The sequence below is a fragment of the Natator depressus genome, chromosome 14 (assembly GCF_965152275.1).
Source record: "Natator depressus isolate rNatDep1 chromosome 14, rNatDep2.hap1, whole genome shotgun sequence".
Classification (NCBI taxonomy): domain Eukaryota; kingdom Metazoa; phylum Chordata; order Testudines; family Cheloniidae; genus Natator; species Natator depressus.
In genome coordinates this window covers 25,970,261-25,984,041 of record NC_134247.1, presented here as the reverse complement: position 1 = coordinate 25,984,041, position 13,781 = coordinate 25,970,261, and the positions used below count along the sequence as shown (strand labels likewise).

The 13,781-nt window shown below is 44.6% G+C and overlaps 1 protein-coding gene across 1 annotated transcript in view; it reads right to left on the bottom strand.

Moving 5' to 3' along the window:
- Positions 1 to 256: 256 nt before the first annotated feature.
- The window catches only part of LOC141998945 (myosin heavy chain, skeletal muscle, adult-like), a 31,364-nt gene continuing 17,839 nt past the window's right edge, over positions 257 to 13,781 (bottom strand). The window contains exons 25-38 of the mRNA XM_074971938.1: positions 13,147 to 13,536; positions 12,699 to 12,825; positions 9,352 to 9,470; positions 8,622 to 8,818; positions 7,982 to 8,165; positions 7,736 to 7,901; positions 7,460 to 7,584; positions 6,903 to 7,211; positions 6,599 to 6,802; positions 5,808 to 5,933; positions 5,544 to 5,714; positions 5,355 to 5,459; positions 5,119 to 5,214; positions 257 to 518 (exon numbers count right to left, since the gene is read on the bottom strand). Coding sequence (XP_074828039.1) covers positions 366 to 518; positions 5,119 to 5,214; positions 5,355 to 5,459; positions 5,544 to 5,714; positions 5,808 to 5,933; positions 6,599 to 6,802; positions 6,903 to 7,211; positions 7,460 to 7,584; positions 7,736 to 7,901; positions 7,982 to 8,165; positions 8,622 to 8,818; positions 9,352 to 9,470; positions 12,699 to 12,825; positions 13,147 to 13,536 — 2,472 coding nt within the window. The 3' untranslated portion in view covers positions 257 to 365. The remainder of the gene's footprint in view (positions 519 to 5,118; positions 5,215 to 5,354; positions 5,460 to 5,543; positions 5,715 to 5,807; positions 5,934 to 6,598; positions 6,803 to 6,902; positions 7,212 to 7,459; positions 7,585 to 7,735; positions 7,902 to 7,981; positions 8,166 to 8,621; positions 8,819 to 9,351; positions 9,471 to 12,698; positions 12,826 to 13,146; positions 13,537 to 13,781) is intronic.

The window sequence follows — 13,781 nt, the reverse complement described above, 5'->3', positions numbered from 1 at the left end:
TTACTCTTGAGCGCTCACTTTCTCAATCTTTGTGTCACATTTAACACTATTTGTCCTCTCAGCGAATAAAGTAATAATGTATAATGGAGAAATACTATGTGATCAGGTAATTAAAGACTGTGTTGTAATGGATGCATGCAAAGGACAAGAGTTAAAATTAAGCATTCAATAATGCACAAACCTTAATAAGACCCCAAAGCTAATCTGTAAAAAACAAAAGCCCCTGCTAGTTCTTTGTATGCAAATGTCTCTACAATCTTTATTTCCTAGACACTGAGGACAGAATAACCAATAAATACAACAAAGTGACAGAGAGATTCACATTTTGTGCATTTCTTCAGTCACTTTACAGCATGGTGACATCCTCACTCTTCTCCTTCAATCTTCCTGTGAATCTCGCGGCTCTTCACCCGCAGTTTGTTGACCTGGGACTCCGCAATGTCAGCCCGCTCCTCAGCCTCTTCCAGCTCGTGCTGGATCTTGCGGAACTTGGTGAGGTTGACATTGGATAGTTCCTCCTGAGGATGGAGAGAGCCTTGTGAAAACCAAAGTGCTGACAGCTGCCCTTTGTCAGGAGTCAGGGCCTGCAGCAGACCCACTCTGGAAGCAGTGCCTGCAGTGGAGCCACTCTCTGGGCAACCTCAGTGAATGCAGCTGGCCTAACGCAGGCTGCCTCATTGCCTACACACCCTGACTGGTTGGAAGGATCAGCAGACCTGCTCTTAAGCCCAGCCGCAGCAGCAGTTCAGCAGTTGCCCCCAGCATTCACGTATATCTATGATATCTCCTGTTCGTTCCCAGCCCTGCTCCTGCCTTGGCTCACTCCAGGTAACCTGGACCCTTGGCTCTGATTTCTGACCTCTGACTCTGGCTCTGACCCTGGGCTCCAATTCCTGGCTATCAAATGCTGTTCTAATCTGCCTCTTGCTCTGACCACTAGGCAGCGACTGCTCATATTCCAGTCACTGACCATTTGAGCAGCCCAGCACAAAACAATACAAGAACTAGAGCTGGTGCAGGAAGCATGAATTCCACAAAGGCCAATATCTCTCTGAGCGAGAGAGTGGGAGTCCTATACCTTGCAGGCCCAAGTTGCCACCCTGTAGGTTTAGCATGCAGTCCTGCAAGCTCAATCTGTGCTGTCTTCAGCTCCAACCCCCACTCCCCTTGAGAGCAACCTCCCCCTGCATGACAAGTTAAATGGCAATTGCAACAAATTTTGTGGATTTCTAAATCAGTGTCAACTCCTATTTCTGCTATGCCCACAGTTGTACCCCACTGACAAAGCCACTCACCTACACCAGGTGCACCAGGAGCTCAGAGAACATGTCCAGTCTGCCAATAAATATCATGCTGACTGAAGCCATCAGGGCCACCCCCAATCTGGTCATAGGGGCAAGGTGTGGTTCTCGGCCCAGAACTTTAAATTTAGCTACCCATCTGCCAGACTACCAATACCTGAGCCCCTTCAGTGTTATACAATGTGTGAATCCAATGCCTTTCAGGTTATGGCTGCCCAAGTCCTTGAAGATACACGCTTTCACATCACACTTTTAAACCCCTACACTGAGAACCCACACAGAGCAAACCGCTCTGACCTTCCACTGCCCACTCTCTGGACAGGAGGTGTACTTGGTCCACTGAATCCTCCACTCTTGGCAAGTTAGGGGAAGGCTCCAGTAAGGGGTGGACTGGGAAGGTTACAGAATGGACTAGCGGTCATGGGAATAAACATCCACACCCTGGCCTTATTGCAAGAGTTTTGCAGTAGTCCCCTGAGAAACCAGGCCCTGGGCCCGTAGGAGGTGCACTCGAAAGGGTGGTACTGTCAGGCATCAGGGCTTGTAGCAGAGCCAATCTGGAAGCAGGGCCCAAAGCAGAGCCAGTCCCTGGGCAACCTTAACGAGCACAGCTGGCCTACAGAAAGCTGCCTGATTGGTTGGCAGGTTCGGCAGCTTGGCTCTTAAACCCAGCAGCAGCAGCAGTTCAACAACCGCTCAAAGCATGTACCCAGAGCTGCGGCAGTGCCTGCTCCTGCCTTGTTCCCAGCCTTGCTCTTGCTTTGCTCCTGCCCTGGCTCCAGCCTTGTCCCTGCCTTGCCTCACTCCAGGTAAGCCAGTTCTGCCCCTGGACTCCGACTCCTGACTGATGACTTTGTCCCTGACTCTTGACTCTGGCGTCTGGACTCTGGCTGCAGCTCCAACCCTGGGCTCCAATTTCTGGCTACCAACTAGGCTATCTAACCACTAGGTCTAACACCTGCTCTGACCACTAGATGTGACTGGGACTGACACCCTTTTCCTGCATTTGGAACTTTATGGGATACAACTGCTTGATAAGGAGAAGGCCCAGACTCTGTCACTCGCTTGCCATCTCTTATCTGAAAACCAAGTACAGACCTTCTCACACTCACCATTTTCTAAGTTAGAAAATGTATTAAAAGTGAGGTGAAATCCTTTTTAAATGTAGAATGATGCTGCACATGTAATTGCTACCAGAAGTCTATTCACTTAGGGACAGGGAAGTGACGAAAATCCAGAAGAGAAGTGCCATCCATTCTAGCTTGTGAGCCTTTCAGGAGACAGTTTTAGGTCTGCAGTTTGTATTCTCCGAGTTTAGGATTGGACTATGAACAAACCACCTTTTATTACATCGTAGAACCAATAACAAGAGTGCATCCACCCTGAAGCTGAGTTCCAGGAGACACAGCCTTGATAACACAGTGTGTTTCGGTGAGCAGGACGGGGAGTTAGTGTTGCATCCGCACCATTAATCTACCATTTGAATACTGAGCTCCACAGAGTCAGATATGCCATGTATTGTGTGCACACAACTGAAATTTATGAAAGTGATATTTTGATTGGCAGCCTGGGTACTTTGAACCATATTCAAAGAGTCAGATTGCCCTGAACAGAATGAGAAAATGAGGAGCAGTTTCAAGAGAAAAGTAGGAATTTCTCATTCTGTCACAATCCTTTTCCTCCCTAAGAGCCTGATCCAAAGTCCACTGAAGTTAACTGGAGCCTTTCCAGTAATTCCAGTGAGGTTTGGATCAGGTCCTCACAGAGGAAGCACTTGCCTCCCACTCATTTTCCCTCTTCCCTCTCCCAGTCAGGCAGCATAGACTCAGATCAGGCAGCTCCCTATTCCTTTCCTTCTCTCCCAGCCAGGCAGCTCCCTTTCAGTTATGAGCTGTAGCTCACGAAAGCTCATGCTCAAATAAACTGGTTAGTCTCTAAGGTGCCACAAGTACTCCTTTTCTTTTTTCTTTTTACGAATACAGACTAACACGGCTGTTACTCTGATAACTATCCTCAGGCAGCTGTCTGGGGTCCCAAGGCAGCAGCATAACACTCTTTCTTAGGAAGGATGGATCTTTGCGGAGGAAAATTAAATTTGATTCTTTGTTTAGAATGAAAGTTGAGTATTTGCATAAAATTGTGGAATGATGAAAAACATTCACAGAGAGCTTAAATCATGGGATCCTCCATTCTGCTTAACATTATTATCCTGCTGTCCCTGAGGTGAAGGCAGGGATTTGGAGGAGTTGGTGGGTAATGAGACATTCACAATCTCCCTCTAGCAAATTGTCCCATCAGCAGAGACTAGACATCCTTATCTGTACTGGGCCTGGGGCAGGCAACACAAGGAGCATGTTCACAGAGGCAAGGCCTCATCAGGCCAAGCTAACAACGTTGGCAGTTGAGTTGCCAGCTGACTCAGGTGTGCACTTCCAATCATTTAGCACTTTTTGTTATTTTTAAACTTCCCTCCACAAACCCAGCACGAAGAATGTGCCTCATGGTGGCCTAGGCACATGCTAAATCTGGAAGATTTTTTGTGCAACTGCGATTGAGTTATTAGTAGAGCTAAGCAAAGTATTCAGTAGAGTTGCTAGAATTTTTTTCATTTCAATGAAAAATAGTCTTTTTTCTAAACAAATTATTTCACGGATACCTTTCAAAACACTTTTTCATTGAAACTGAAAATTTCAAAATTTTGAATTTCAAACTGTTTCACCCCATCCTACCAATTTTTCCCCCTTTTTCCCTTTTGCAAAATGAATGTGATCGAATGATGGATGTTTCATTTGTCTTTGTTTTTTTTTTTCCTTTTGCCACTAGATAACTTTTCAAAATGTTCTCAACTTTGGAAAAGTTGCACAACAGGAAAAGGGTAAAGGAGCTCGGAAACTTTGCAGTCTGTAACTTTTCCAAGGTTGAGAAGATTTTGAAAAGTTACGGAATAGCAAAAAGAAATTTTCAATGAGGTGAGAACTCTTCTGGGGATAGATGAAAAATGCATGTGCCTAGCACATACAGTTTTCATCTGCATGAGTCAGTGATCACTGATTTACGCACTGGTCCCTAACTGGCATATACAAAAACCAGCAACATTTCTCCACTTTCAGCAAAAATGTAATTGCAAAATGCTGTAGAATTCTTATATTGCTCAGTTTTCTTATCATTTATTAAATCCTCTATATAATGTGCTATGAACTATGAACCTAAACACTGACAAATAAACTATGCTTATCAAATGTACTTATATATATTATTCTTTTATGATTTTTTATTGTTTCTTTGCTTACTCTTTCAGTAATTAGTTTCTCAGATATAAGCATGAACTATCAAGGTTCTGTTGATCCTTAAACCTTGTTCAGCTGAACAAATGCAACTTCATAATTTCTTATATCCACTAGTTAGAATGGTTTCAGAGTAGCATATGTGTTAGTCTGTATTCGCAAAAAGAAAAGGAGTACTAGTGGCACCTTAGAGACTAACAAATTTATTTGAGCATAAGCTTTCGTGAGCTACAGCTCACTTCATCAGAGTCCCGCTGCATCACCCAGCCCAGGCCACCGGCCACCCCGTCCTGGCCAGCCTGCCCCAAGTCCCAGGCTGCTTCGGGGAAGAGGAGCAGCCTGGGCTGGGACCAGGGGGAAGAGTGGGAGGCAGGTGGGGGCCTTGGAGCGGAGCGTGGGCAGGGCCACGCCTGGCTGTTTGGGAAGGCTTAGCCTCCCCAAGCCTACGATACCCCCCGCACATCCTATGCTAGTTAGTACAATTCCCACCTCATTAGCAGGTAACTATCATTCCTCCTCCGACTGATACTTACAGACTCCTCGGCTTGTCTCTTGTAAGATTTCACTTTCAGTTGTAGTTTATCAACCAGATCTTGAAGCCTGAGAATATTCTTCCGGTCTTCCTCAGACTGAAAGCAGTTAATAAAGCAGGAAAGAGGTGAGCTCATTTGCCCATACGATAAAATAAAATTACCCCCTGCAGGTTCACATGCAAACAATTCGTGCTCCCCAGAGAAGGATGTGACAGCACAAGGGCCTCCCTCCTTACCTGATAGGTCAGTTCCTTTACTCTTCTCTCATACTTGCGAACACCCTTGATAGCATCAGCGCTGCGTTTCTGCTCATTGTCAACCTCACCTTCCAGCTCACGCACCTGAAATGAGAAACGGATCACTGAGTTTCATTGTGACTACGCGTAGGAAATGCTCCTAATTGCACAAATATGGGGAATACGCACTCTGGCTTCCAGTTTCTGGATTTGCTTCTTGCCACCCTTCAGTGCCAGCTGCTCTGCCTCATCCAGACGGAGCTGCAGGTCCTTCACCGTCTGGTCCAGGTTCTTCTTCATTCTTTCCAGGTGAGCGCTGGTGTCCTGCTCCTTCTTCAGCTCCTCCGCCATCATGGCCGCCTAGTGAGTAAAGAAAGGAAACCGGTCCAGAAAACCAGCCATTTCAGGTGCAAACACGGCCATGTTCTCCAAAGAAAGGTGCCTTCAACTCACATCAGTGATTGCCTTCTTGGCCTTCTCTTCTGCATTACGCGCTTCCTGAATTGTCTCCTCCATTTCACTCTGGATTTGGGAAATGTCTGTTTCCAGCTTCTTCTTCGTGTTGATCAGACTGGTGTTCTGTTTAATAACAATAGATAAGATGTGGTTACAGTTAGTCCTAAAATATTGACTCTGGAGCAGGAACTGAATATTTGTGTTTAATGTACAGGTTACTATTAACATTTTACTGCTGCAGAACTCTCCTCCAAATGTATCATCACTGCAGGACATTGACAGCTAGTCAGTGATGTGCTGTGAATATTTTAAGAGCTCTCACTAACATTACCTCCTGCCCCCCCAGCTTGTGACAAACCCTATGTGCCAATTGTTGTAAATCTGGTCCATTCCAAAACAAAATAATCACTGTGTAGAAATACTTCCTGAGCCCCAGGGGATGGCAGAGATGACTTAAAAGTACCCAGTGATGGAAACTGTTTAAGAGGCAGGAAAGCCACTCCCAGAGCCTCTGAGACACTTGTCCCCCTCCATCACATCACTGCAATTATAACCTTCGTCATCCCTGTGTCGCCTTCAACACAGCAACATGAGGAAAACCAAAGAGGGCCTTGCAGCTTCTTGCTTTCTGTTTAACAAAGATCCATCCTATGGACATTAGCGTAAAGGCCATTTCAAGAACAAAAATCTTCTAAACACCCCCTAGTGCTGCTCTTTGGAGCAGGGTACCTACAGAGCAGTCTCCTGCTTAGGGGTTTGTGGGATTTCTTTTCACACTAGACCCTGACCTGGGTGTGCAGAAGCTGAACTCGTTCACTTGCATCCAGAAGCTCCTGTTCAGCCACTTTCCTGGCCCTCTCTGTCTGTTCCAGAGCTGCCCTCAGCTCCTCAATCTCGGCCAGCATCAGGTTAGCTCTGCGCTCAACCATGGCCACCTGCTCCTTCAGGTCTTCTTGGCTTCGGAGAGCATCATCCAAGTGAATCTGGGTATCCTGTAGAACGAGTGAGAGAAATTACCTGGAGGCGCAGACTCCTTGGCATGCTGAAAAGACCAGCTGAGCTATCGCACTAGGCATGTGTGGCTTAGTGTACCTTGAGCACTCCTTGTGTGTTTCGCAGATTCTTCTGTGCCTCTGCAGCCAGGCGGCTGGCATGGCTCAGCTGGATCTCCATTTCATTCAGATCCCCCTCCATCTTCTTCTTTAGCCTCAGGGCTTCGTTTCTGCTCCTGATCTCAGCATCCAGGGTGCTCTGCATGGACTCCACAACTCTGACATGGTTTCTCTTCAGCTGTTCAATTTCCTCATCTTTCTCAGCAATCTTCCTGTCAATTTCAGACTTTACCTGGTTCAGCTCAAGTTGGATGCGGAGGATTTTGCCCTCTTCATGTTCTAGCGAAGCCTTAACAAGAGCAAGTGAAGGGTCAATAAAGGGACAAAAATAGTTGTTTCCTTCCACATAAAGTGTTAGATGCTCCCACAAACTGGAATGTAGTGCTGTGGGTAGCATGGGCACTGAGTACATAGCTTCCAGCACAGCATGTGCTGTCCTTCTGTCCCTGTGAATTATCCCACCGTGTTTACAACAGGATACAGCTCCAAGGTTTTCTGACTCTCTCTTTGTAAAGCAGTGACTAATGGCATGTGTACCTCAGCTTCCTCCAGAGCGGACTGGATTTCTGATTTCTCTTGCTCAATCTGCTTCTTCACTTTCTCCAGCTCATGGATGGTCTTTCCCCCCTCTGCAATCTGCTCCGTGAGGTCAGAAATCTCCTCTGTTGGGTTACAAACAAATAACGCAATCAGACAAAGGGCCCAAAGAGAGAGAGGCTCCTTAGAAATGCCACAGGCACAGACAGATTCACTTTAGAGTGTTGACAAGCTTTCCAGAAGCCCTATGTTAGGAGAAGAAATCCGGGGACTTACGCTGCAAGTTCTTGTTCTCACGCTTCAGAGTTTCAAGTTGATCCAAGGATTCCTCATAAGCATTCTTCATCTTAAACAGCTCCGTGCTGAGTGAGCGAGACTCCTTCTGGGAAGCTTCCAGTTCAGCCTGCGTTTCCTCATATTTCTGCTTCCATTCTGCCAGAACCTAAAGAACAACAAGACCTTAGTCTAAGCAACGGAGATCACTAGCGGATGCTCCATCCAACACCCACAAGGCTGAAATACCTTATCGAAATTCTTCTGCTTCTTATCCAGAGCTGCGCAGGCAGCATTAGATCTTTCCACATCAATCATCAGGTCCTCCACTTCATTCTGCAGCCTCTGCTTTGTCTTTTCAAGGGAAGCACATTTGGAATTCACAGCTTCGACATGTTCTTCAGCGTCCTGCAGACGCTGGGCAAGCTTCTTCCTGGAAGATTGTAAATACAGCTCCCACTTAGTGAGTAAATACGGCTCCCATTTAGTGAGCAATATGGGAAGAAATCTGTGTGCAGCTGCTCTGGGATTCACGAGAGCAGAAGTCACCTCTTCTGGGCTGTGACCCCAGTGCACACACAGATCAGGTCCTTTCTCAGTTGCTCTTATCCAATTCATATACAGTACATTGTCTCTGATAATCCGTCTGCCATCAGCTCACACGCATTATCGACAGAGTACAGGGCCTCTCTCAGTCTTTCTAAACCTAATGAGCATGTTTGCCATTTTCCAACCCATACCACTAAATGGATATTCTGCATGCCCTCTAATCACCCTCTCCAAAGCACATCCTTGGCCTCTTCCAGTCCCATCCTGAGCATATCACTAGCCTCTTCACATTTCCCCATTTAGTTCTTGGCCTCTTCCAGTCCTCCATCCCAGCACATACTTGGCCTCTTCCAGTTCCTCTGTGCGCTGAATGGCATCCGTCTCGTATTTGGTTCTCCACTGGGCAACTTCACTGTTGGCCTTGGACAGGGCGCGTTGCAGCTCACCCTTGGCTTCCTGCTCCTCCTCATATTGCTCCCGGAGCAAGTCGCAGTCATGGCGAGCAGACTGCAAGGCGTGGGCCAGTGCGTTCTTAGCCTGGAGACACAACAGAAGTAGCACAGTGATGTAGCTAAATATCCTAGGGATCCTCCTGACAGTGAGCTCTGTCAGACTGTGGAACGCTATGCCGGGGAAGTGGTGTGAGATTCGATGGATGGTAAACTTTACGCTGGGTTTTGATAACTGCAGGTGCCTCGGGCATTAGCGCACCTCGATAACTCCTATTCTCGGCACACAATAATTTAGTCTCTGGAGGGTTGTAACACTTCAGTCTAATTTTGGATGATGGGCTTAGTATGTGGTTGCTGATTTGTGTTGGGGACCTTTGATATACAGGTCAGATTAAATGATCCAATGGTCATTTCAGGCCTGAAACTCTGTGACTCTATGAAAGCATTCATAAATATACTCTAGGGAACAATTCTGCATTGGCAGGGGCTGGGATAGGTGACCTAACAGGACCTTTCCCCCTCTATTCTCTAGGGTGCTACGGTTTCATTTGAGGTTAAAGCATCTTGCTCACAACAAGAATCCAGCTTCACAGAAAAGGCTGTTGGAAAAATCCTCACCTTTATCTCCTCCTCTAGATGCCTCTTGAGTTCCTCAATCTGTTGGGTAAATGCCTGTTTGCCTCTTGTGAGCTGAGAAATCAAAGCATCTTTTTCCTCTACCTGGCGTGCAAATTCACCTAAGAAAGATTCCAGATAGATTATATTAAATGGCAATTAAGTGAACATAATAAAGTAATTTATTATTTTAAAACAGATTAATATAGGATGGTCTTCTAGAGGATGATAATCTGATGTAATCAGTGCTAACGGCAGGTGTCAAATAGAAACTTTTTTTCATGAGAAACAGTCAAATGAAAAAAGTCTCATTCAATTACATCATGTCATGGGAGACAGCTAAAAAGTGACATGTTTTTAAAGTGCTTATATACCAATGCTAGAAGTCTAAATAATAAGATGGGTGAACTAGAGTGTCTTGTATTAAATGAGGATATTGATATAATAGGCATCACAGAAACATGATGGAATGAAGATAATCACTGGGACACATTAATACCAGGATACAAAATATATCAGAACCACAGAACAGGTTGTGCTGGTGGGGGAGTCGTACTCTATGTGAAAGAAAGTGTGGAATCAAATGAAGTAAAAATCTTAAATGAACCAAACTGTAACACAGAATCTCTATGGATAGTAAGTCCATGCTTGAACAGTAAGAATATAGCGGTAGGGATACACTACCGACCACCTGACCAGGATGGTGATTAGAGAGGCTATTAAAATAAAAAACTCAGTAATAACGGGGGATTTCAACTATCCCCAAATTGACTGGGTACATGTCACCTCAGGACAGGATGCAGAGATAAAGTTTCTTGACACTTTAAATGACTGCTTCTTGGAGCGGCTAGTCCTGGAACCCACAAGAGGAGAGGCAATTCTTGATTTAGTCCTAAGTGGAGCACAGGATCTGGTCCAAGAGGTGAATATAGCTGAACCGCATGGTAATAGTGACCATAATATAATTAAATTTAACATCCCTGTGGCGAGAAAACACCACAGTGGCCCAACACTGTCGCATTTAATTTAGAAAGGGGAACTACACAAAAATGAGGAGGTTAGTTAAACAGAAATGAAAAGGTACAGTTCCAAAAGTAAAATCCCTGCAAGCTGCATGGAAACCTTTTAAAGATACCATAATAGAGGCTCAACTTAAATGTATACACCAAATTAAAAAACATAATAAGAGAAGCAAAAAAGAGTCACCTTGGCTAAACAACAAAGTAGGAGAAGCAGCAAGAGGCAAAAAGGTATCCTCTAAAAAGTGGAAGTTAAATCCTAGTGAGGACAATAGAAAGGAGCATAAACTCTGACAAATGAAGTGAAAAAAATAATTAGGAAGGCCAAAAAAGAATTAGCAAGTAATAGCAAAAATTTTTAAATACATCAGAAGCAGGAAGCCTGCTAAAGAATCAGAAGGGCCACTGGACAATTGATATGCTAAAGAAGAACTCAAGGACGATAAGGCCATTGCGGAGAAATTAAATGAATTCTTTGCATTGGTCTTCTCGGCTGAGAATGTGAGGGAGATTCCCAAACCTGAGCCATTCATTTTAGGTGACAAATCTGAGGAACTGTCCCAGATTGAGGTGTCATTAGACGAGGTTTTGGAACAAATTAATAAATTAAACAGTAATAAGTTGCTTGGACCAGATGGTATTCACCCAAGAGCTCTGAAGGAACTCAAATGTGAAATTGCAGGGCTACTAACTGTAGTCTGTAATCTATCATTTAAACCAGCTTCTGTAGCAAGTGACTGGAGGATAGCTAATGTGATGCCAATTTTTCAAAAGGGCTCCAGAGGCAATTACAGGCAAACCTGATTTCAGTACTGGGCAAACTGGCTGAAACTATAGTAAAGAACAAAATTGTCAGACACATAGATGAACATAATTTGTTGTGGACGAGTCAATATGTTTTTTGAAAAGGGAAATCATGCCTCACCAATCTACTAGAATTCTTTGAGGGGGTCAAGCATGTGGATATAGTATACTTAGGTTTTCAGAAAGCCTTTGACGAAGTCCCTCACCAAAGGCTCTTAAACAAAGTAAGCTGTCATGGGATAAGAGGGAAGGTCCTCTCATGGATCAGTAACAGGTTAAAAGATAGGAAACAAAGGGTAGGAATAAATGGTCAGTTTTCAGAATGGAGAGAGCTAAATAGTGGTGTCCCCCAGGGGTCTGTACTGAGCCCAGTACTATTCAACATATTCATAAATGATCTGGAAAAAGGGGTAAATCGTGAGGTGGCAAAATATGCCGATGATACAAAACTACTCAAGATAGTTAAGTCCTAGGCAGACTGCGAAGAGCTACAAAAGGATCTCTCAAAACTGGGTGACTGGGCAACCAAATGGCAGATGAAATTCAATGTTAATAAATGGAAAGTAATGCACATTGGAAAACATAATCCCAACTATACATATAAAATGATGATGTCTAAATTAGCTGTTAGCACTCAAGAAAGAGATCTTGGAGTCATTGTGGATAGTTCTCTGAAAACATCTACTCAATGTGCAGTGGCAATCAAAAAAGCGAACAGAATGTTGGGCACCATTAAGACAGCGATCGATAATAACAAAGAAAATATCATACTGCCTCTATATAAATCCATAGTATGCCCAAATCTTGAATACTTCATGCAGATGTGGTCGCCATATCTCAAAAAAGATATCTCGGAATTGGAAGCGGTTCAGAAAAGGGCAACAAAAATGATTAAGGGCATGGAATGGCTGCCATATGAGGAGAGATTCATAAGACTGGGACTTTTCAGCTTGGAAAAAAGATGACTAAGGGCGGATATGATTGAGGTCTATAAAATCATGACTGGTGTGGAGAAAGTAAATAAGGAAGTGTTATTTACTCCTTCTCATAACTTCTCAAGAACTAGGGGTCACCAAATGAAACTAATAAGCCGGAGGTTTAAAACAAACAAAAGGAAGTATTTTTTTACACAACGCACAGTCAACCAATGGAACTCCTTGCCAGAGGATGTTGAGAAGACCAAGACTATAACAGTGTTCAAAAACCAACTAGATAAATTTATGGAGGATAGATCCATCAATGGCTATGAGTCAAGATAGACAGGCAGGATAGGCTGTTTGCCAGAAGCTGGGAATGGGTGACAGGATGATCGCTTGATGATTACCTGTTCTGTTCTTTCCCTCTGGGACACCTGGCATGAGCCACTGTCAGAATAGAGCATACTGGACTAGATGGACTTTTGGTCTGACCCAGTATGGCCGTTCTTACGTTCTTATGGTGGATCAGATGTTGTGCATATGATGGAAATTTCCTCCTATCACAGCATCTCCTGTATGCGCTCACAGTTGTACAACATGTATGTTTTACCTGATTCTGTCTGTAGACGAGCTCTTTGAGCACTGAGGTCATTGATCATACGCTGATGCTCTTCTTCTTTTGTCTTAACCTCGCTAAGCTGATCTTCCAGAGTGCGGCACATCTTCTCAAGGTTTGCCTTTGTGTGAAATGGACAAAAAGAAAGAGGATTAAACACATGGGCTCTCCAGCATTCTGAGATCATTGGGATCTTTGTCATGACAAACTACATGTGGGCTCAATTAGTAAGGAAACCTCACCCTTCATAAAACTAAATATTATGCAAATAGTAAAATAAAAATCGTATTATATATGTGACATAACAACAGCAATAACATCAGTGATTTTTTCTTCTTTATTATTATTTAAGAATACCTCTACAAAGTGCAAATCTGAAGGTGCAGTCTGTTTTTTGCAATAAACATATATGTTTATATATATATATATATTGTTTCTGTACCTTGGCTTTGGAGACAGTCTCCACGTTACTAGCCAGGTCGTCAATCTCCATCTTCAGTTCACTCTTCTCCTTCTCCAGCTTCTGCTTGACTCGTTGCAGGTTGTCGATTTGCTCCCCAAGCTCTGCCGTGCTGTCCGCATGCTTCTTCCGGAGGGCGGCGGCTGTGGCTTCGTGCTGCAGAGTGGCCTCCTCAAGGTCTCGGCGCATTTTCTGGAATTCTGCCTCACGCTTCTTGTTCATCTCAATCTGAACCGCTGTGGCTCCACCAGCTTCTTCCAGACGCTCACTGATCTCCTCGAGTTCCCTGGAGAGATCACCCCGCTGCTTCTCTGCTTTCGCCCGAGAGGCACGTTCAGCCTCTATCTCCTCCTCCAGCTCCTCAATACGAGCCTGGAGAACAACAGGAAACACTAAGACTGTGGCTTCAGTCTGGGGTCAACACCAGTATGGCTGTCAGCAGAGTTCTGCTGTCATAACTCCGTAGAATAGATGCAGGCTACACTGAAAACAGGGGTTCCGGTGGCAAAGAAACATCGCCTCCCTGAACTGGGGTAGCTACATCCAAAGACCCATTGAGAGAAATTTGGGTCCCTGATACATCACGTTCACTAAGACCGATGCCTTCCTTTAAACTG